Genomic DNA, 24,121 nt, shown 5'->3' with positions numbered 1-24,121 from the left:
TAGGATTGTATTAGACAACGCAATCCTGTGCAGACGGCCGCGATTTGGCCGCATGAAAACACACATGGAAAACAAATCGCGGCATGTTCTACTTCTGTGCGAACCTCGCAGAGGCCCGCACAGAAACGTCAGCAGTGACAGCCCGGCTCCTCTCTGCGCATGTGCCAGCCGGGTGGCAGCCGGCACACAGTGCAGAGAGGAGACACCGGGAGTGGGTAAGCCACAGGGCTGTGCAGGGGCACAGGTCCACATCCCGCTGCGAGAATTCTTACAGGGGATCCGACCCGGCCGTCCGCAGGCGGTCATAGGCTAACAATGACCTCTACTCTAACAGGTTCTTTCCTTGCAGGTTATTGCCAATCATCACATGCAAGCAATCTCCTTTGCATCGGGAGGCGATGTGGTAAGCACACTTTCTAGTATAGTTTCCACTGTATTCCAATGTAAAGGAAATAAACTGAGCTACAATGTTGCCTTTTCTCTGCCAGGACACAACAGATTATGTGGCATATGTGGCCAAGGACCCGATCAACCAGAGAGGTAAATAGTCCAGAAGTCTGGAGGGCAACTTGGGTTATTTTCATTATTACATCTGTATAATAACAGTTTATACTTAAATGTCACAAGGGCAGTATAAGTCCAAAAATTGGTTACAAGAAGCTAACTTAGGCCGCCTGTACACGGGCGGAAATCCCACGGCGGGATTTCCGTCACTGAAAGCCTGCATAGGAGTGCATTAAAATACGCACTCCTATGCAGACGGCCGCAGTTTGGCCGCACGAAATCTCGCGCGGCAAACAAACCGCGGCATGTCCTATTTCTGTGTGGGGCTCCGGTCTGCGCATGCGCCGGCTGCCCACAGCCGGCACATGAAAGTGCCGGAGCCGTCGGGTGCAGGTAAGTACGCGCTCCTCCCTGCAGGGTTCAGCTCCCGCGGCGAGAATCCTCGCTGCTGGATCCGACCCGCTCGTCTGCAGGCGGCCTTAGTGGACCTTAGAACTAATAATATTAAAATGTAACTTTTATTACTATTGGTTAAAAGAAGAACAAACAAATCCACATATTGTAGAAGATAGAGAAGGAGAAGTAAAGTGTGCTGCAATTTATGCCACTTTCGTAAAGAGATAGAGACTAATCGGGCTGAGTGGCAAAAAGTCAACTTAGCCGACTTCTATCATTAGTCTTAAATTGACAAGTGTCCTGAACATCTCTAAGGTTGTAGCGCAGGTCCCGTCCTGATAGAGTTGAATAGCACGACGAAAGAGCCTGAGCAATTAAAGACCCGACGCGTTTCCCCCGCCAGGTGGGTTCCTCAGGGGTAAAATGAACTGGATGGTGGCTATAAGAAAATGACACGTATCCTGATAGATCCTAAATCAGACTGATATCCAGAATGGTATTGACCAGAACGGTGCCTCCTGATCTTAAAATAGCTCTTTGATTTTGTCTAATGGTGAACTAGCTGGAGCCTCCAATCAATATATAAGGAGGTAAAGATTAAACTAACTAGTCCCTATTAAAGTTCTGCCTGGGCTAAGATCTATCCTCATCAATCCTGATGTCCTATGGTAAGAACTAGATAATAAAACATAAACAAAATAAATGAAAAAAACGGCAACATGTCAGTCCTGCTGGTGGGCTGGCAGCAGGACTGACATGCCGCCGTTTTTTTCATTTATTTTGTTTATGTTTTATTATCTAGTTTATAAATCCCTTCTACAGAGGAATGAGCGGTATTCTTGTATCTTGTCACCACCAGCAGAATAGGCCGAGAGCTAGTAATGGGCTGTATCCATCCAGTGCACGCCCACTCGCTGCTGATTGGCTGTGTGCAGCGAGGTCCTCCAATGCCCTAGCAGCGTGGGGATTTAATTCATGCTGGGATGGAGGCTTACGGTTAGGGTTACATTCTTAGGTATAAATCCTTCTAGTAACAGCTCCGCTCCCCTTACCAACCGCGCTGTCAATCGCCCCGGTGTGGAGCGAGGTGATAGGACGGCTGCTAAAGGGACACTGATAGCAGCAGCGGCTGGTGTGATTATTGCCTGCCCTGGAGGGTTAGGGTTTAGTTTTCCTGTTCGGCTTAGGTTATTACTTGTAATGCTTCCATCTTACACCTGTAGAAAGGGAGACCCCCAGTACTGCAGAGTATTACACCTGTAGAAGGAGAGACCCCCTGTACTGCAGAGTATTACACCTGTAGGAGGAGAGACCCCCAGTACTGCAGAGCATTACACCTATAGGAGGAGAGCTCCCAGTACTGCAGTGTATTACACCTGTAGTAAGAGAGGCCCCCAGTACTGCAGAGTATTACACCAGTAGGTGGAAAGACCCCCTGTACTGCAGGGTAGTATACCTGTAAGAGGAGAGTCCCCAGTGCTGCAGAGTATTACACCTGTAGGAGGGGAGGCCCCAGTGCTGCAGAGTATTACACCTGTAGGAGGGGAGGCCCCTAGTACTGCAGAGTATTACACCTGTAGGAGGAGAGGACCCCAGTACTGCAGAGTATTACACCTGTAGAAGGAGAGACCCCCAGTACTGCAGAGTATTACACCTGTAGAAGGAGAGACACCCAGTACTGCAGAGTACTACTCCTAAAGAAGGAGAGCGCCCAGTACTGCAGAGTATTACATCAGTAGGTGGAGAGTCCCCAGTACTGCAGAGTATTAAACCTGTAGGAGGAGAGTCCCCAGTTCTGCAGAGTATTACACCTGTAGGAGGAGAGGCCCCTAGTACTGCAAAGTATAACACCTGCAGAAAGGGAGACCCCCAGTACTGCAGAGTATTACACCTGTAGGAGGAGAGTCCCCAGCACTGCTGAGTATTACACCTGTAGAAGGAGAGGCCCCCAGTACTGAAGAGTATTACACATGAAGGAGGAGAAGCCCCCAGTACTGCAGAGTATTACAACTGTAGGAGAGGCCCCCAGTACTGCAGAGTATTACACCTGTAGGAGGAGAGACCCCCAGTATTGCAGAGTATTACACCTGTAGGAGGAGAGAGACCCCCAGTACTGCAGAGTATTACACCAGTAGGTGGAGAGACCTCCTGTACTGCAGAGTATTACACCTGTAGGAGGAGAGGCCCCCAGTACTGCAGAGTATTACACCTGTAGGAGGAGAGGCCCCCAGTACTGCACAGAATTACACATGTAGGAGGAGAGTCCCAAGTTCAGCAGAGTATTACACCTGTAGGAGGAGAGACCCCAGTGCTGTAGAGTATTACACCTGTAGGAGGGGAGACCCCTAGTACTGCAGAGTATTACACCTGTAGAAGGAGAGACCCCCCGTACTGCAGAGTATTACACCTGTAGGAGGAGAGACCCCCTGTACTGCAGAGTATTACACCTGTAGGAGGAGAGGACCCCAGTACTGCAGAGTATTATACCTGTAGAAGGAGAGACCCCCAGTACTGCAGAGTATTATACCTGTAGAAGGAGAGACCCCCAGTACTGCAGAGTACTACACCTGTAGGAGGAGAAGGACCCCCAGTACTGCAGAGTATTACACCAGTAGGTGGAGAGACCCCCTGTACTGCAGAGTATTACACATGTGGAAGAAGAGCCCTCAGTACTGCAGAGTATTACACCTGTAGCAGGAGAGTCCCCAGTTCTGCAGAGTATTACACCTGCAGTAGGAGAGGCCCCCAGTACTGCAGAGAATTAGACCAGTAGGTGGAGAGACCCCCAGTACTGCAGAGTATTACATCTGTAGGAGGAGAGAGACCCCCAGTACAGCAGAGTATTACACCTGTAGAAGAAGAGCCCCCAGTTCTGCAGAGTATTACACCTGTAGTAGGAGAGGCCCTGACTACTGCAGAGTATTACACCTGTAGAAGGAGAGACACCAGTACTGCAGAGTATTACATCTGTTGGAGGAGAGAGACCCCCAGTACAGCAGAGTATTACACCTGTCGAAGAAGAGCCCCCAGTTCTGCAGAGTATTACACCTGTAGTAGGAGAGGCCCTGACTACTGCAGAGTATTACACCTGTAGGAGGCGAGCCACCAGTACTGTAGAGTATTACACCAGTAGGTGGAGAGACCCCCAGTACTGCAGAGTATTACACCTTTAGGAGGAGAGTCCCCAGTTCTGCAGAGTATTACACCTGTAGAAAGGGAGACCACCACTACTGCAGAGTATTAAACCTGTAGAAGGAGAGACCTCAGTACTGCAGAGTATTACACCTGTAGGAGGAGAGACCCCCGAACTGCAGAGTATTACACCAGTAGGTGGAGAGACCCCCTGTACTGCAGAGTATTACACATGTGGAAGAAGAGCCCCCAGTACTGCAGAGTATTACACCTGTAGGAGGAGAGTCCCCAGTTCTGCATAGTATTACACCTGTAGGAGGGGAGACCCCTAGTACTGCAGAGTATTACACCTGTAGAAGGAGAGACCCCCAGTACTGCAGAGTATTACACCTGTAGGAGGAGAGGACCCCAGTACTGCAGAGTATTACACCTGTAGAAGGAGAGACCCCCAGTACTGCAGAGTAGTACACCTGTAGGAGGAGAGGCCCCCAGTACTGCAGAGTATTACACCTGTAGAAGAAGAGCCCCCAGTTCTGCAGAGTATTACACCTGTAGTAGGAGAGGCCCTGACTACTGCAGAGTATTACACCTGTAGAAGGAGAGACACCAGTACTGCAGAGTATTACATCTGTTGGAGGAGAGAGACCCCCAGTACAGCAGAGTATTACACCTGTAGAAGAAGAGACCCCAGTTCTGCAGAGTATTACACCTGTAGTAGGAGAGGCCCTGACTACTGCAGAGTATTACACCTGTAGGAGGCGAGCCACCAGTACTGCAGAGTATTACACCAGTAGGTGGAGAGACCCCCAGTACTGCAGAGTATTACACCTGTAGGAGGAGAGTCCCCAGTTCTGCAGAGTATTACACCTGTAGAAAGGGAGACCACCACTACTGCAGAGTATTAAACCTGTAGAAGGAGAGACCTCAGTACTGCAGAGTATTACACCAGTAGGTGGAGAGACCCCCAGTACTGCAGAGTATTACACCTGTAGGAGGAGAGTCCCCAGTTCTGCAGAGTATTACACCTGTAGAAAGGGAGACCACCACTACTGCAGAGTATTAAACCTGTAGAAGGAGAGACCTCAGTACTGCAGAGTATTACACCTGTAGGAGGAGAGACCCCCGAACTGCAGAGTATTACACCTGTAGGAGGAGAGGCCCCCAGTACTGCAGAGTATTACACCTGTGGAAGAAGAGCCCCCAGTTCTGCAGAGTATTACACCTGTAGTAGGAGAGGCCCTGACTACTGCAGAGTATTACACCTGTAGAAGGAGAGACACCAGTACTGCAGAGTATTACATCTGTTGGAGGAGAGAGACCCCCAGTACAGCAGAGTATTACACCTGTAGAAGAAGAGACCCCAGTTCTGCAGAGTATTACACCTGTAGTAGGAGAGGCCCTGACTACTGCAGAGTATTACACCTGTAGGAGGCGAGCCACCAGTACTGCAGAGTATTACACCAGTAGGTGGAGAGACCCCCAGTACTGCAGAGTATTACACCTGTAGGAGGAGAGTCCCCAGTTCTGCATAGTATTACACCTGTAGGAGGGGAGACCCCTAGTACTGCAGAGTATTACACCTGTAGAAGGAGAGACCCCCAGTACTGCAGAGTATTACACCTGTAGGAGGAGAGGACCCCAGTACTGCAGAGTATTACACCTGTAGAAGGAGAGACCCCCAGTACTGCAGAGTAGTACACCTGTAGGAGGAGAGACCCCCTGAACTGCAGAGTATTACACCTGTAGGAGGAGAGACCCCCTGAACTGCAGAGTATTACACCTGTAGAAGGAGAGACCCCCAGTACTGCAGAGTATTACACCTGTAGAAGGAGAGACTCCCAGTACTGCAGAGTATTACACCAGTAGTTGGAGAGACCCCCTCTACTGCAGAGTATTACACATGTGGAAGAAGAGCCCCCAGTACTGCAGAGTATTACACCTGTAGGAGGAGAAGGACCCCCAGTACTGCAGAGTATTACACCAGTAGGTGGAGAGTCCCCCTGTACTGCAGAGTATTACACCTGTAGGAGGAGAGACCCCCCGTACTGCAGAGTATTACACCTGTAGGAGGAGAAGGACCCGCAGTACTGCAGAGTATTACAACTGTAGGAGGTGAGGACCCCAGTACTGCAGAGTATTACACCTGTAGAAGGAGAGACCCCCAGTACTATAGAGTATTACACCTGTAGGAGGAGAGACCCCCTGAACTACAGAGTATTACACCTATAGAAGGAGAGACCCCCAGTACTGCAGAGTATTACACCTGTAGGAGGAGAGGACCCCAGTACTACAGAGTATTACACCTGTAGAAGGAGAGACCCCCTGTACTGCAGAGTAGTACTCCTGTAGGAGGAGAGGACCCCAGTACTGCAGAGTATTACACCTGTAGGAGGAGAGGTCCCCTGTACTGCAGAGTATTACACCTGTAGGAGGAGAGCTCCCAGTACTGCAGAGTATTATACCTGTAGGAGGAGAGACCCCCCGTACTGCGGAGTATTACACCTGTAGGAGGAGAAGGACCCGCAGTACTGCAGAGTATTACACCTGTAGAAGGTGAGGACCCCAGTACTGCAGAGTATTACACCTGTAGAAGGAGAGACCCCCTGAACTGCAGAGTATTACACCTGTAGAAGGAGAGACCCCCAGTACTGCAGAGTATTACACCTGTAGAAGGAGAGACCCCCAGTACTGCAGAGTATTACACCAGTAGGTGGAGAGACCCCCTGTACTGCAGAGTATTACACATATGGAAGAAGAGCCCCCAGTACTGCAGAGTATTACACCTGTAGGAGGAGAGTCCCGAGTTCTGCAGAGTATTACACCTGTAGGAGGGGAGACCCCCGGTACTGCAGAGTATTACACCTGTAGAAGGAGAGACCCCCAGTACTGCAGAGTATTACACCTGTAGGAGGAGAGGACCCCAGTACTGCAGAGTATTACACCTGTAGGAGGAGAGACCCCCAGTACTGCAGAGTATTACACCTGTAGGAGGAGAGGACCCCAGTACTGCAGAGTAGTACACCTGTAGGAGGAGAGGACCCCAGTACTGCAGAGTATTACACCTGTAGGAGGAGAGGTCCCCTGTACTGCAGAATATTACACCTGTAGGAGGAGAGCTCCCAGTACTGCAGAGTATTACACCAGTAGGTGGAGAGACCCCCTGTACTGCAGAGTATTACATCTGTAGGAGGAGAGAGACCCCCAGTACAGCAGAGTATTACACCTGTAGAAGAAGAGCCCCCAGTTCTGCAGAGTATTACACCTGTAGGAGGAGAGGCCCCCAGTACTGCAGAGTATTACACCTGTAGTAGGAGAGGCCCTGACTACTGCAGAGTTTTACACCTGTAGGAGGCGAGCCACCAGTACTGCAGAGTACTACACCAGTAGGTGGAGAGACCCCTTGTACTGCAGGGTAGTATACCTGTAGGAGGAGAGTCCCCAGTTCTGCAGAGTATTACACCTATAGAAAGAGAGACCTCAGTACTGCAGAGTATTACACCTGTAGGAGGAGAGACCCCCAGTACTGCAGAGTATTACACCTGAAAAAGGAGAGACCCCCAGTACTGCAGAGTATTACACCTGTAGGAGCAGAGACCCCTAGTACTGCAGAGTATTACACCTGCAGAAAGGGAGACCCCCAGTACTGCAGAGTATTACACCTGTAGAAGGAGAGATCCCAGTACTGAAGAGTATTACACCTGTAGGAGGAGAGTCCCGCAGTACTGCAGAGTATTACATCTGTAGGAGGAGAGACCCCCTGTACTGCAGAGTATTAAACCTGTAGAAGGAGAGACCTCAGTACTGCAGAGTATTACACCTGTAGGAGGAGAGACCCCCAGTACAGCAGAGTATTACACCTGAAAAAGGAGAGACCCCCAGTTCTGCAGAGTATTACACCTGTAGGAGGAGAGGCCCCTAGTACTGCAGAGTATTACACCTGAAAAAGGAGAGACCCCCAGTTCTGCAGAGTATTACACCTGTAGGAGGAGAGGCCCCTAGTACTGCAGAGTATTACACCTGCAGAAAGGGAGACCCCCAGTACTGCAGAGTATTGCACCTGTAGAAGGAGAGATCCCAGTACTGAAGAGTATTACACCTGTAGGAGGAGAGACCCCCTGTACTGCAGAGTATTACACCGGTAGGAGGGGAGACCCCTAGTACTGCAGAGTATTACATCTGTAGGAGGAGAGACCCCCAGTACTGCAGAGTATTACATGTGTAGGAGGAGAGACCCCCTGTACTGCAGAGTATTACACCTGTAGAAGGAGAGACCCCCAGTTCTGCAGAGTATTACACCTGTAGGAGGAGAGATCCCCAGTACTGCAGAGTATTACACCTGGAGGAGGAGGGCCCGCAGTACTGCAGAGCATTACACCTGTAGTAGGAGAGGCCCCCAGTACTGCAGAGTATTAGACCAGTAGGTGGAGAGACCCCCTGTACTGCAGAGTATAACACCTGTACGAGGAGAGAGACCCCCAGTACCGCAGAGTATTACACCTGTAGAAGAAGACCCCCTAGTTCTGCAGAGTATTACACCTGTAGGAGGCGGGCCACCAGTACTGCAGAGTACTACACCTGTAGGAGAAGAGGTCCCTAGTACTGCAGAGTATTACACCTGTAGGAGAAGAGGCCCCTAGTACTGCAGAGTATTACACCTGTAGAAGGAGAGACCCCAAGTACTGCAGAATATTACAATTGTAGGAGGAGAGCCACCAATACTGCAGAGTATTACACCTGTAGGAAGAGAGGCCCCCAGTACTGCAGAGTATTACACCTTTAGGAGGAGAGGGCCCCAGTGCTGCACAGTATTACACCTGTAGGAGGAAAGGGACCCCCAGTACTGCAGAGTATTACACCAGTAGGTGGAGAGACCCCCTGTACTGCAGAGTATTAAACATGTGGAAGAAGAGCCCCCAGTACTGTAGAGTATTACACCTGTAGGAGGGGAGACCCCTAGTACTGCAGAGTATTACACCTGTAGAAGGAGAGACCCCCAGTACTGCAGAGTATTACACCTATAAGAGGCGAGCCACCAGTACTGCAGAGTATTACACCAGTAGGTGGAGAGACCCCTTGTACTGCAGAGTATTATACCTGTAGGAGGAAAGACCCCTGTTCTGCAGAGTATTACACCTGTAGGAGGAGAGACCCCCTGTACTGCAGAGTATTATACCTGTAGGAGGAGAGACCCCCAGTACTGCAGAGTATTACACCTGTAGGAGGAGAGGCCCCAGTTCTGCAGAGTATTACACCTGTAGGAGGAGAGACCCTGTCGTGGGTTAGCCTGTTCAAACAGACTGGTCAGTGATGTTGTCCGTTTCCAAATTGACCTAGGTAGGAGCGCTCCTGAGAGACAAAGCATTGAGCCATACACCGTATATGGTTGAAGCAATGAACTCTGAGTTTATTATTTGCATGTCTTGGTTTTTATAGCCAGTCGCCCTCACAGGGATGCGACTTGTGGTTAAACAGGGAAAAACTCGTGATTTCACATTTGACAAAAACTTATGACTTAGACTTGTTATTCCACATATTACTTAGACAAGCATATTCTCTTTAGAAACTGATGACTCTCTGTGGTTAAGCCATTTCTTGACAGAATAAGGGACATCTGCTCTGGTGACCTTCCTGATTCCATTCAGGTCAGGCGTGGAGCTCCAGAAGACAGGAAACCACAGGCTTCTTCCTCAAAACAGTCATGAGTCCTCTTACACATAAAATATTTCACAGTTCATACTTTATCTTCAAATGGATCTGTTAAGCAACATATATTAATTCTTTTAGCCCCTATCATTCCCCCATTTTGGACATCAGGAAGTCACACGCAGGGTCTAGTTCTATTTTGAAAAAGTCATAGTCGAGGTAGGTCCTATTGGTCGACTAGTCCCTATAAGGCGTCTCTAGTATAATTTATAAACCGCTGCTAATTATAATAAACATAATTAATCCAATCAACGTTTATTTACCATAATGACCAGGAAACTGGACTCAAATCTAGGTTTAACTTGGTCTCTATTTTTTTTTAAAACTCGTCAGGTACCCCCCTTGGCTATCCTATGACGTCAATGTACACGTGTAGATCAAAACTACCACCAGGGGTCTCTCTTCTCGCTCTAGTATGATGTTACAATACTAGTAGCGTGTACAGGTACGCACGGCGTGGGACTCCCTAATCTTCACCCACACCAATGTCCCTCCTGGAGATAGTCCTAATGGTGAACACGTCCAGGTCGCCTCACCCTGACCCTACACTACCTAGTGACAAGACTGGAAGGAACCGCCGTATGTTCTGAGTAGCTAAGTAGAGTGGGTGGTCCTTCACAGTTGCTATCCAGTCCTTCTACCTCCCGTCTTTGTCTGTTGGTGAGTTGTGGGCTGCTAGGTTTTTGGTACATTAGTATACTTAATCTAGCTAGGGAGCAGGGACCTCCGGTCAGGTTAGCTGGAATATATGTGTAAGTCAGGTTACCGCAGGACAGGACCCAGCCTAATGGTAATTTGACGTGCCTAAAATGGCTGGGGCTTCGGACTGTGTGGTTACAAAGCATAGGAGTGTGTACCTTTCTACATTGCTGGACTGTGCGATTACAGAGTCTCTGGGAATCACTAGTCACCCTGGTTCTCTGCGCACAGCCTCCCATATGTTCTTTATTACACGTGAAGTTATAGCATACCTCAGCCGGAGCGACATTCCTGACCCGGAAACGAGTCATATTTGACCAAAGTGTATGTTCGACCGCATCACAATGGGGACAATATTCATATACATTAAGAAAGGTATTTTCCTGGACAACATTGCTCTCCTCCACATCACTATCGTTATGCACTATTGAATATATATCGCGAAGTGTCTTTATTGGAGTGGGGATAGACAGTAAGCAAGTCCGTAAAGTATCTTCCCCACTCCGAAGGTTGGGCATGCACATGTGGGAGATATTCAGTACGTCTTTTGCAAGGTATTCCCACATGTTGGGGTGTCCTTCCGCCCAAACAGTCCATCTTCTTCTTACATTGAGAGTTGGTGAGGAGTTGTCCCGAAAAGAGAGTAGTCCAAGAAGACAAAGGGTAAATAATACACCTATCCAGACTATCAGTGCTGGTGTCCAGGTTGCCATCCCCCCCCACCACCCTGGGTTGGGCTTATTCTCCACCCCCCTCGTGGTGCTGAGGCGTTGGAACTTTCTTGCAGTGTGAGGCATGGATCCAAGTGGGTTTGCCTTCTAGCTTGACCGAGGTGGGAGTTGTTAACAGTACCTGGTATGGTCCGTCAAAGCGAGATTCCAAAGTCTTTCTGACGTGTCTCTTTACCACCACCCAATCTCCAGGTTGCAGAGAGTGGGATCCTTCCAAACTATCAGGGTCTGGAATAGAAGAGAAAACTAGGTCGTGTGTTATTTTTAGCTTTTGGCATAAATCCTGCACAAAGGAAGTAACTTTATCATGACCCAGGGATAGAGCTTGTGGGTGATACAGTCCTAGCCTGGGCACGGAGCCAAAGAGAATCTCATAAGGAGACAGTCCTGTTTTCCTATTTGGCGTGGTCCGTACTGAGTAGAGGGCCAGAGGTAGGCACTCGGGCCAAGGTTTTCCTGTTTCAACCATGGCTTTCTGTATCTTAAGTTTGAGGGTGCCATTGAGTCTTTCCACTTTTCCGGAGCTCTGCGGATGATAGGGGGTGTGGAACGCCTGCTCTACTCCTAAGGCGGACATGACTTCCTTCATTACCTCACCAGTGAAGTGAGTACCACGGTCGCTCTCAATGGTCTCTGGTACCCCAAATCTGCACACTAACTCTGACACAAGTTTTTTTGCAGTGGCCTGTGCCGTTGCTCTGGGAACCGGGTATGCCTCAGCCCACCCAGAAAACAGATCAACGCACACTAGGACATACTCATACCTTCCTGACCTGGGCAGCTGGATGTAATCTATCTGCAGTCTCTGGAAGGGGTACAAAGGTCGCGGAGTGCACTTCCGAGGGGTCTTTACTACTTGACCGGGGTTGTGTAATGCACAGATTTCACAAGCCTTGACATATGCCTTTGCCATCCTGTCAAATCCCGGAGCGTACCACATTTTCTCCACCAGGGCTACCATGGCATTACGAGAAGCGTGCACCTTTCCATTAGCCAAAAGGGCCATACTAGGATAGGCAGCCGCAGGTAAACAATACGGGAACCCATCATCCAACCTTCATTTCCTTTTACTGCCCCTGCACTTGCCCAGCGCTCCTGCTCTTGCCCTGAGGGAAGTAGGTCCACCTCCTTCTGTGGTGGGACAGAGGGAGTCTGGTCCTTGGCAGGGGGATCAGGATCCTCCTCCGCTGGGCAGGACCTGATCTGAACTCTGCACACGGGTGTCCTCCAGTCCAGCAGGGCTGCAGCCTTAGCTGCTCCGTCTGCCTTCTCGTTGCCTCTGCTTTCCAAGGATTCCCCTTGGGTGTGTGCTTTTACCTTTATTATGGCTACCTGCTTTGGGAGCATGATAGCTGACATTAAACTACTTACTGCCTCACCATTCTTTATCGGTCTGCCTTGAGCTGTTAAGAAGCTCCGCGCGCGCCAAATCGGCCCATAGTCATGCGCAACGCCAAACGCGTACCTGGAGTCCGTGTAGATATTAGCAGTGACTCCCCGGGCTAATTTGCAGGCCTCGGTCAGAGCGCACAGCTCCGCTTCCTGTGCTGACATATGTGGGGGCATGGCGCGGCCTATCAGTACTTCATTCATTGATACTACAGCAAACCCAGTCACAAATCTGCCCATCTCATTCTGGTATCGTGATCCATCCACAAACATTTCAAGGTGGGGGTTTAGGAGAGGTTTATCAGTGACATGTGCGAACCCAGCTGTCTCCTGCTCCATGAGTGCTGCACAGTCGTGCTGGTGTTCTGCATCAAAGGCCTCCTCCTCATCAGTCAGGGAATTCGCGAAAAGCTGGTCCCCTGTACTTACTCCCCCATTTGAATCAGTGTCACCTAATGGCAGTAAGGTGGCCGGATTCAAAGTTGTGCAACGTTGAAATGAGACATTGGATGAAGAGTGTACTGCAAGTTCCATTTTGACCTGTCTAGCAAGAGACAGATGTCTACGGCTCACCTGTGTCAGAATTCCATGTACGTCATGGGGCGTGAGGACCACAAGTGGGTAGTCTAGGACCACCTCAGAAGCTTTCTCAAGCAGTGCTTGTACGGCCAGAACTGCTCGTACACAGGAGGGTGAACCCCTGGCTACTGCGTCAAGATGTGCACTGTAGTATGCTACAGGGCGCTTTTTGTCACCATGCTCTTGTGTGAGGACGGCAGTAGCATGTCCCGCCATCTCAGTCACGAACATCTGGAAGGGATGATCATAGTCTGGCAGACCCAGTGCCGGAGCGCTGGTGATCTGTATTTTCAGCTGATGGAAAGCTGACTCGGCTTCCGGGGTCAAAGCAAATGGCTTAGAACTCAGGCAGTCGTACAGAGGCTGCATGGTCATGGAGGCAGAGCGAATCCACGGCCGACAATATGAAACTAACCCCAGAAATGTCCGCATCTGAGCATGGGAGGCGGGGAGTGGCATGTCCTCCACCACCTTGGTACGTTCTGGCATGAGGTGTTTTGTACCAGGACCTAGGCAGTGACCAAGGAACACAACATGAGATTTGCAAAACTGTAATTTGTCTTTACTGGCTTTACACCCGCTGTCTGCAAGAAAACAAAGGAGGCTGAGTGAGGCCGCAACGCAGGCAGGTCTGTCCGGTGCACAGAGTAGGAGATCATCAACATACTGAAGCAGGGCCACACCCGGTGGGACCGTCCATGCATCAAGTACAAGCATCATACATCGGGTGAATTGATTTGGGCTGTTTTGTGCCCCTTGTGGTAGGACAGTCCAGCAGTACTGTTTTCCTCGGAACGTGAAGGCAAACAGGTACTGGCAATCGGGGTGTAGCGGGACAGAAAAGAAGGCATTGGTAAGATCGACCAGGGTGTACCAACAGGTTCCGGAGGGTATGGTGGACAACAGAGTGTAGGGGTTGGGGACTAGAGGTGTCTCTAGGATGGTCACCTTATTAATTTCTCTTAGATCGTGAACCATCCGGTAGGTATCAGGTTCGCCTTTCTTGACTTTCTTTTTAACCGGGAAGAGTGGCATGTTAGCGGGTGAGACGCAAGGTTTTAAAGCATTCAAGGCACATAACTCTGTAATAGTGGAGGCTATTGCGTCTTCCTGTGCCATGGCTAGGGGGTATTGGCGAATCATGGGGGCTTTTTCCCCATCTTTGAGATACACCATGACTGGGGGTACGTGGAGATGGCCCAAGTCTGTCTTCCCTTTTGCCCATAGGGTCTCTGGCACTGCTGAGAGAACCTGTGTATCTTCTGGGGTCAACACATAAACAGTACAAGAAGGAGGCGGAGTGACCAAGTCTGCTGCCATGAGACAGAATACTTGGTGGTCGGCCGCAGGAGTACTGACATGAGCCTCACCGGAAGGATGGAGCTGAATACAGCACCCCAGGGGTCCCATCACATCGGTTCCCATGATGCAATCCCCAGCGGGTGACACCAGGAAGCGAGTGAGGACTCGTGACCCTTGAAAGGAGACTTCTATGGGCTTGGTCTCACGCATGGGTGTTGGTTCACCGGACACTCCAACGGCTATGGCTATGGAGTCTGAGAGGGGAATACTAAGGTCATTGACTTGTGAGGTACTGACACATGATTTAGTGGCCCCTGTGTCAATTAAAAAGGGCACCTCCTTCCCCTGGATTTTTGAAGGCTGAAAAATTTGTGGCCCACGTGTGTCAGTAACTATAAGGGACACAGGGGAAAGAGTGCCAGACCTTCATTGGTAATTGGTATACCCGTTGTTTCCCTGTGGGCGGGATGATGTGGTATTGGCCGTACTTCCCTGTTGCCCCCTTTCGTCTGACATGTTCTGTCTAGGGCGTTTAGGGGCCCTACAATTACGGGCCAAGTGTCCAGTCTTCCCGTAGTTATAACACTTACGGGTCTCCTGTCTGGGGTCTGTAAGTCGGGCTGTGTCCCCCTCCATGGTGTAATGTTACGGCACTCTGCCCCCCGAGCGCCAAGTGGGGTGCCCTGATCTTCCCGCACCCCACTGTCCCTGCCTACTTGCCTCGGCCCTGGCTAACCCCAGGCGGACAACTGGACGGCGGTCCCTGCCCTGGCTAGGGACCTGGCGGCTGACAAGCAGGAAACTACCTAATGGGGGGAACAGAGTGCCGACAGGGGAGGCAGATGAATCAGACCAACAAAACTTACAAGGCTGGAGATGGGACTCACAGGCAAACTGGCAGGGTGCTGGATAGCAACTAGTGCTGACTGGGCCAGACTAGATTAGAGGCAAACAGAACCAACAAAAACAGACTTAGTAATAGGGGACCAGAGGGAGCTGACCGACAACTAGGGACTGGCTGAGGAGAACCGCAGACAGACTGGCTAGGTGCATGCAGAACCAATAACTGGCAGTGAGCTTTTAACCACAAGGTTCCGCCCAGGGGCGGAGAGTGGGAGGAGGCAACTCCACCCACTGCTGTATAAGAAGCACAGAGGAGTGCGGGCGGCACCCTACGGGCGGGCACGCCCACGCCGCCGCCCACTGGCCAACCCAAGCTGCTGGGATGACCTCGACACAGGGCTCCAGGCTGCTGGAGCCGACGCCGGAGCGACGCGCGCCGACCGCGGGACCCCGTGCCGCACTGTATGGTAACATTACCCCCCCCTCTGACGGGGGACCTCCGGGCCCCCGGAAACTCGACCAGGCTTATCCAGGCAACGGCTGTGAAAACGCTGTACCAACCCGAGAATGTGACCCTCCTGAGCGGACACCATGGACTGATCCTCAGGTCCATGACTTCGGTAGTCTGTGGCTGCCCCATTTCCTTCAGGGCCAACCGTTGACATATCGTCATGTTTCAGGTCGTCTTCCGAGTCAATGTCCAACCATTCGCCACTGTCTTTTGACCCATCCTCGCTACCAATGACGCTGCCTTCAAAATCTGAGGCATCTCTAACTTTAAAATCACTGTCATCTGAGCTATCATACTCCAAAAAACTCTTCCGGGCCCCCAAATATTGTACGGTTCCTGGACCCCGGCAAGAATCCAGGACCTCCTGGGCCTTGTGTTCAACTTCATCACAGACCAGGGTGGGCGGCGGGGGACCGGAGGTGGGCATCACCGAAGAGACAACAGGTTTCGACAAAGACTTATGGCACCCCGTGCGACCCCTCCTTTTGCGATTTCCAGAGGACCGGTACCCCTTCTGTCCCACCCTGTACGGCTCAAATACCGACCGACTCTCCTCACAATGCAACTGCATACGAGACCCCACCCCTTTCTTCCGTCCCCCCTGCAGCGCACCGGCGGCGACAGCAGCAGGACGGGCGGACGGGGTGTGAGGGTAAGTGATACCTCGGGGACTGAGTGCGGTATCGACTGAGCAGGGAGGAGGGGGAGCGCGATGGCTATGGCAGTACGGCCCCCACTGGGTTAGCTCCCCAGTTGCCCAATCGAATTGGGGGTTGTGCAACGCCAGCCACGGCATCCCTAGTACCATGTCTACCGACATTTTCTCCATCACCAGGAATGATAGACCTTCCGAATGGCGACCCCCCACCGTGAGTTGTAACACTGGGGTCCTCCATCGTACCAAGCCCGAAGCAAGAGGAGTAGCATCAATGCTAGCAAAACGAATTGGCGTCTTCAGCGCCACAAATTCAGCCCTCAGGGGCTCAACGAGACGCATGCTTATCAGGTTAGCAGCTGCTCCGGAATCAATAAACGCCTGCCCTAGGCGGGAGAAGTTCCGGAATCTAACCTGGCAGGGTATCAGAAGTCTAGGACGTACCTGAGGTCCTAGGCGACCCTCCCTGCAATCGCCTAGGACTGGAAGTCTTTCTGCCGATTCAGACTGTGGACGCTGAGGCCTCCCGGGGCAAGTTATCACCCGATGTCCAGCTTTCCCGCACTAGAGACAGAGATGATGTAATAACCGAATCCGGCGTCGCTCCTCGGGGTCCAGCAGGTCAAGTTCCATAGGTTCGGGAACAGAGACAGGTACGGACGGGGAGGGAACAGGACAAATGACCTCCCTGACTCTATGGGTCGGTCTATCTTGCTTCCCAGCCCTGAGCCTCCTATCTGCCTTCACTGCTAACTCCATCGCCACCTTTAAGGACCCGGGAACGGGATGGGAGATCAACAGTTCTTTGACCGCGTCCGAGAGACCTTGCATAAAAACGTCTTTCAGGGCGCTATCGTTCCATGCAGTATCGCCCGCATAGCGTCTGAAATTGGAGCAATAATCCTCCACACAAAGCGACCCCTGGTGCAGCGCCAGCAACCGCGAAACCGCCAACCCCACTCGGTCCGGTTCATCGAAGATACCCCCGAGTTCCTGAAAAAAGGAGTCCACCGACTGTAGGGAGGGGGAACCCTCGGGAATGGAAAAGGCCCAGGTCTGGGCAGAGCCCCGCAGCAGGGACATTATAAGCCCGACCCTCTGGACCTTCGAGCCGGAAGAATGGGGACGCATCCGAAAAAACAGGCGACACGCCTGTTGAAAAACAAAAACTTGTTCCTCTCCCCAGAGAACACCTCAGGAAGAGGGAACTTGGGTTCGGGACTGGTAAAGGCGTTCTGCCCCTGCGACAACGCCCACTGCTCCTGGGCCACCATGCGAGCTGACAAATCCCGGATCACCGGCACCAGGTCTTGCAGCTGGTTTGCAAGGGCGCTGATCGCCGCCATGAAAAGAAAAACAATATTTTAAGGGCCAGTTATTATGTTACGGCACTCTGCCCCCCGAGCGCCAAGTGGGGTGCCCTGATCTTCCCGCACCCCACTGTCCCTGCCTACTTGCCTCGGCCCTGGCTAACCCCAGGCGGACAACTGGACGGCGGTCCCTGCCCTGGCTAGGGACCTGGCGGCTGACAAGCAGGAAACTACCTAATGGGGGGAACAGAGTGCCGACAGGGGAGGCAGATGAATCAGACCAACAAAACTTACAAGGCTGGAGATGGGACTCACAGGCAAACTGGCAGGGTGCTGGATAGCAACTAGTGCTGACTGGGCCAGACTAGATTAGAGGCAAACAGAACCAACAAAAACAGACTTAGTAATAGGGGACCAGAGGGAGCTGACCGACAACTAGGGACTGGCTGAGGAGAACCGCAGACAGACTGGCTAGATGCATGCAGAACCAATAACTGGCAGTGAGCTCGGTTCACTGCCAGTCTTTTAACCACAAGGTTCCGCCCAGGGGCGAAGAGTGGGAGGAGGCAACTCCATCCACTGCTGTATAAGAAGCACAAAGGAGTGCGGGCGGCACCCTACGGGCGGGCACGCCCACGCCGCCGCCCACTGGCCAACCCAAGCTGCTGGGATGACCTCGACACAGGGCTCCAGGCTGCTGGAGCCGACGCCGGAGCGACGCGCGCCGACCGCGGGACCCCGTGCCGCACTGTATGGTAACATGTAATGTTTAACCATAACACCCTTTGCGTGGTCTTCTGTGTCCATGACAAATCCTACAGCTTTCTTATATAGATCACGCGGTTTGGCCTGTCGCCAATCGGGGGTACATGCTTTAACGCGGTCGGACAGGCGCTTATCTATTCCTTGCATAAAGGCTTCACAAAAAGCAGCATTACGTATGGCTTTTGGACAATCATACAAACCCAGATCTCTGCCTACTTCCTCTAAACGGCCAAAGTAACATTCAATAGACTCGCCCTTGTTCTGTCTACACTGGGTTAGGGCTGTACGTCTCTCTTGGGCTTTATCCTTAAACCAGGCCTTAACCTTGTCCACATATTGAGTACCACTAAGTAATGTCTGGGGGTCATCTGGGCGATCTTCAAGACCACAAAATTGAGCAATACTATTGTAAAGGCCCAGAGGACATTTTACATTCATAAGACATTCCATGTCTGTCCAAGTGGCAGAGTAGTTTTTCTGTATGACTTCCAACTTTCTATGGAAAGCTGCTGGCTCTGTCTGGGGATCGGGCAGTTGCTGACACAGTGCCATCTGGTCTGTGGCGCTCCAGGGTCGCCATGTAGTGACTGTAGACCCGGGAGTTGGTCTATGTGCGTCCGTGGGTCTGTCATTAGAAGACGATGGTCTGTCGGTGTCCTCTTGTCTGACCGTGCCCAATGGTGGACTCGGTCTGTTTGGTTCTCTATAATGGGTAGTGGAGGTTGTAACGGGGAACAAGGGAACCGGTTGTCTACACTGGTCCCTGGAACGTGGAGTCCCACATACTGTACAGAGTTCTCTAAGACAGGCATTCTGTTGACCACAACGTGGACAATCCCAAGCCGGACCTCTATTTACTTCAGGGCCCGGGGATCCTGATTGAGGGCTGTAGGGAGGTGTATCCATCTGGGCAGTAGCCTGTGGATACGTAGGGGGCAGGGGCGGCAAATTGGGATACAGAGAATTAAAGGGATTATTTGCAGACATTGGTGGAGCGGCTGGGACGACAGGAGGGACCAATGGAACCGTAGGGGTTTCCATGGGAACGTCTATTGGTGGCTGGGCCATAGGACAATAAACTAAAATGCCCTCGCCTCGGGACTCGGAGTCCCAGTGTTCGTCTTCTGCTGTTTTAGAGCAGTCCAGGATGGCCTTCATGCCCTTTTCCAAACCCTTATTTCTTATTACCTTTCTATGCTTATCCTCATATTGTGACCAAAATTCATAATTGAATGTTCCCGCCTTCTTGAGGCCTATACGTTTGTAAACTTTATAGGCTTGTCTGCAAATGTCCTCCCCTTCTCTATCTTTAATTATTTCAATAGGAGTCTGATATGTCTTAGATTGTTCAGACCTCATGTTTGACCACTTCCAACTATTCTTCACTAAGTATACAGGACGTATATTTCACACAGTAAACTAAGATAATCACTGAGACTATCTGGGAACACACAGTTCCCTGTCCCGGAATAGATTTACAGAACTAAAACGTGGTCAACTTCAAACACTAGGATTCAGGGGAGACCAGACTTCGCCTCTTAGGGAACTTTTAGTAATATTATAACAGATCCAGAGTAAGAATATGACTGCCAGAAATGAGACTATAACAATAACAATTATTTCAATCTCCAATACAGACAACATGACTCTTTAAGTCCCAATGAGTGAGTTCTTCCGTCTAGGACAGTTAAATGAACTTATTCACTCTAAAATATGGACGGGGCAGAAAATATAGGAAACAGGCAACAACTAACCTCTAGTCCGTTAGAGACACACATCAAAAGAATCCAGACTGTATAATAGTAAGACAAGCTCTTACCTTTACACCGGTGTTTTCAGTCTGGGGTCTCAGGATCCAGTATCCACGTCAACGGGCCAGGAGTTTGTTTCAGTCTACTGGTTGCGATGTCCCGTAAAGATAAGCCCCGCCCCCTAGTTGGGCGCCAAAAACTGTTGGGGGTTAGCCTGCTCAAACAGACTGGTCAGTGATGTTGTCCGTTTCCAAATTGACCTAGGTAGGAGCGCTCCTGGAGCCACAGAACACACTAGTACACTTAGTATGGTTTGAAACAAGTGACTGTTTATTATTTGCATTGTCTTGGTTTTTATAGCCAATCGCTCTTGCAGGGATGCGACTTGTGGTTAAACAGGGAAAAACTCGTGATTTCACATTTGACAATAAACTTATGACTTAACATTTGACTTAGACTTGTGATATATGACTTAGACAAACATATTTTTCTTTAAAGAACTGATGACTCTCTGTGGTCAAGCCATTTCTTGCTAAACTTATGAACATCTGCTCTGGTGACCTTCCTGATTCCATTTAGGTCAGACGTAGAGCTGAAGAAGACAGGAAACCACAGGTCTGTTCCTCAAAACAGTCATGAGTTCTCTTTCACACATAAAATATCGCAGTTCATACTTTATCTTCAAATGGATTTGTTAAGCAACATATATTAATTTCTTTTAGCCCCTATCACTATAATACTACTTTTTCACTGTAACTGTTTGCTCGGGGTGCCAGGAACAAGACCTGGAGCAAAGAGCTGCTGGACCCTGGTGCCACATGCTAAAAGGGGTTGTATCTGATGAGAACCCCTTAAAAGTGTTGCATATGAGTTGACTAGACAGGTTTATTCAATAATCCTTATTATAATATTCCTTGTTAATAGGATTGAACTTCATCTATGTAAGACCCCCAGGGCAAAAATTGGCACCAAATCAATCTTGGCAGATGGCAGTACCACTCCAAGCAAAGTGTGGATCCTATTTACTGAACCAAACATTTCCTAATGTTGAGACATTCAATGGTAGAATAAATAATCACTAAATCATCGAAAAGTGGAACCAGAGTGATAACGTCTAACTCAACTTAACTTTAGCCTGGTGTGTATGGTTGGCCGCTCATTGGTTACAATGGAAGAATCTATCATTCAAAATTCACCAAAATAAAATCTGATACCTAAAAAACATTTCCGATTTAATTTATCTCTAATCCTGATATATATATTTATTTATAAATAAAATGACAGAATTAACAAGGTTACAAACAAGGAAAAGCTGGAGAAAGACCCATGTGATGGGTCGAAACGTCGCTATGCTATCATGACCATGGAAGGAAAATAAAACAAAGAGTATCCCGATCGGACCGCTGTGTGGATCTGAATTACTTACCACCTTTTATGATGCTGCTTTCTGAGTGTTGAACTTTCTAGAATCAACAAGGTTGTAATAATTAAAGCAAAAGTCAACAAAATGTGTCTAAGACTAGTGAATATCAATTTTGTATTGAGATAAAGCCAACTCAGTTGTAGAACCTGAGCACCTCCGATGCTTACGAGTCTGAAAGCTATAACTTTGCAGGAGTATCCTGCATTGAAAATTCCAGATAATCAGTTCTGAATCATCAGTGCGACATGAAGGCTGGCATGGTAGACCGTGGACAACAGTCATTGGCATGGTAGACCGTGGACAACAGTCATTGGCATGGTAGACCGTGGGCAACAGTCATTGGCATGGTAGACCGTGGGCAACAGTCATTGGCATGGTAGACCGTGGACAACAGTCATTGGCATGGTAGACCGTGGACAACAGTCATTGACATGGTAGACCGTGGACAACAGTCATTGGCATGGTAGACCGTGGGCAACAGTCATTGGTATGGTAGACTGTGAGCAACAGTCATTGGCATGGTAGACCGTGGGCAACAGTCATTGGCATGGTAGACCATGGACAACAGTCATTGGTATGGTAGACTGTGGGCTACAGTCATTGGCATGGTAGACCGTGGACAACAGTCATTGGCATGGTAGACCGTGGACAACAGTCATTGGCATGGTAGACTGTGGGCTACAGTCATTGGCATGGTAGACCGTGGGCTACAGTCATTAACAGCAGGGGAGCAGCTACAATTCCAATTTTGACTCATTTTTCAGTGGTCTTTTGGGTCTGATTGGCTGTTATGGCAAACTCCTCCTCATTTTGCTTGCACCCATTTTGATAAAGGTTTCCCATTGTTTCCACTCTGCACTATATGCTTTTTTGATATGCAAGTTAAAAGGGGCTTTATTACAAGTAGATGATTTCAGAACTGGATGGTGAATGATGTTGCCAATAGGAAAATGAACTATTTCCACGATCCAAGATGATAGTGTGGCACATGATGAACAACATATAACCATCTGTCCATAATTTTCTTTCCTTGTTTCATACTTCAGACCTTCTGTTTATTTCATCTTGGTGTTAATGTGTGTTTTTGTCTCTTGAACTACCCTCACTGTCCTACTTTATACCATCCCTATCCTCCCATCTGTTCCCTTGTGTCCCCCAATCATCTGCAGCCTGTCACATTCTGGAGTGCTGTGATGGGTTGGCTCAAAGTGTGATCAGCACTGTAGGACAAGCCTTTGAGTTGAGGTTCAAACAGTTCCTGCACAGTCCCCCAAAAGTGGCAGCGCCCCCAGACAGGTACGATGGACACCTAGTTTAATCTACATTTTTCAGTCTGTAGCTCCAGTTAATTTCCTACTTAAAAATAGAATGCGTCTTGAGTCTAACAAAGAGAAGGCAAGACGTTGTCTATTACCTACTTGTGAACATACCAACCAGTTGAGACTTTTCTTCTGTTTCCTTCTATTTAATAATATGTATCCCTGTATGATGCTTCCATGCTTGGTTGGATGACGCCTCTTAGGAAGTCATATAGAAACAATGCATATAGACAATAGAAGCTATCGGCGCACAGCTGGTGTATTGTACAGTAACTGTAGGAGGACATGTGTGCTCACTTATGTGTCATTTGTCTCTTAAGGGTAGTGGTTGGGAGTGAAGAGCTGGCATGGGCAGCTGAGGAGGATCAGAATAATGAACACAACTATTACAATAGTATACCTGGCAAGGAGCCGCCTCTTGGAGGGGTACAAGACTGCCGAGTCAGAGAGCCCGGTGCAACCAACCAAACCAGCACACAAGTACCAAGTAATGGGCCGTGGACTCAGGTATTATGAATGTCTTGTTTAACACTCCTTGTATCACCTTTACTTCTAGTTGGACATGTGAGCCATTAAATACATCATTGTGCGAGTCTAGCTTCATCAGTAACCAGGATGAAATCACTTTCAATGAAGTCTATACATGAAATGCCTCACTCTACACCTTACATCTCTTTGTAGATGGGATCTCCAGCCAGACGGGCACCAGTAACGCACACTGGATCACAGTGGGACTTGGAAGACCATGGTAAAGTTACTAGTAAAGATCAGAGTTTTGCACCCAGCCTTCTTGTTGCTAAACTTTCATGCAATCCTTAATACAGTGTTGCCCACTTGAAGCATAAATGATAAGTGTTTTGGCTGATGGAGACGATTTCCATTCTTCAGTTTAAGTCATGAGCAAATTTTCAAATGTTATGTTAGTTTTGAAAAAAAATTGATTCAGCGCGATCTAGTTTGAACTGAACAGGAAGTCCACCAAAACCCCTAAAACTGGTGAATAAACCCTAAAACTGGTGAATAAACCCCAAAACTGGTGAATAAACCCTAAGGCCTCATGTCCACTTGCAAGCATGGAGTCCACTGCTGAATCCCGCAGTGCTATCCAT

At 49.6% G+C, this 24,121-nt stretch overlaps 1 protein-coding gene across 1 annotated transcript in view; it reads left to right on the top strand.

Moving 5' to 3' along the window:
* The window catches only part of SHC2 (SHC adaptor protein 2), a 79,716-nt gene that overhangs the window by 39,801 nt on the left and 15,794 nt on the right, over window positions 1-24,121 (top strand). The window contains exons 5-9 of the mRNA XM_066604758.1: window positions 350-403; window positions 489-540; window positions 22,863-22,989; window positions 23,333-23,519; window positions 23,694-23,760. Of these exons, the coding sequence (XP_066460855.1) occupies window positions 350-403; window positions 489-540; window positions 22,863-22,989; window positions 23,333-23,519; window positions 23,694-23,760 (487 nt within the window). The remainder of the gene's footprint in view (window positions 1-349; window positions 404-488; window positions 541-22,862; window positions 22,990-23,332; window positions 23,520-23,693; window positions 23,761-24,121) is intronic.

Source organism: Eleutherodactylus coqui, chromosome 5 (genome assembly GCF_035609145.1).
Source record: "Eleutherodactylus coqui strain aEleCoq1 chromosome 5, aEleCoq1.hap1, whole genome shotgun sequence".
Taxonomy (NCBI): domain Eukaryota; kingdom Metazoa; phylum Chordata; class Amphibia; order Anura; family Eleutherodactylidae; genus Eleutherodactylus; species Eleutherodactylus coqui.
This window is presented reverse-complemented; position numbering and strand designations above follow the sequence as displayed.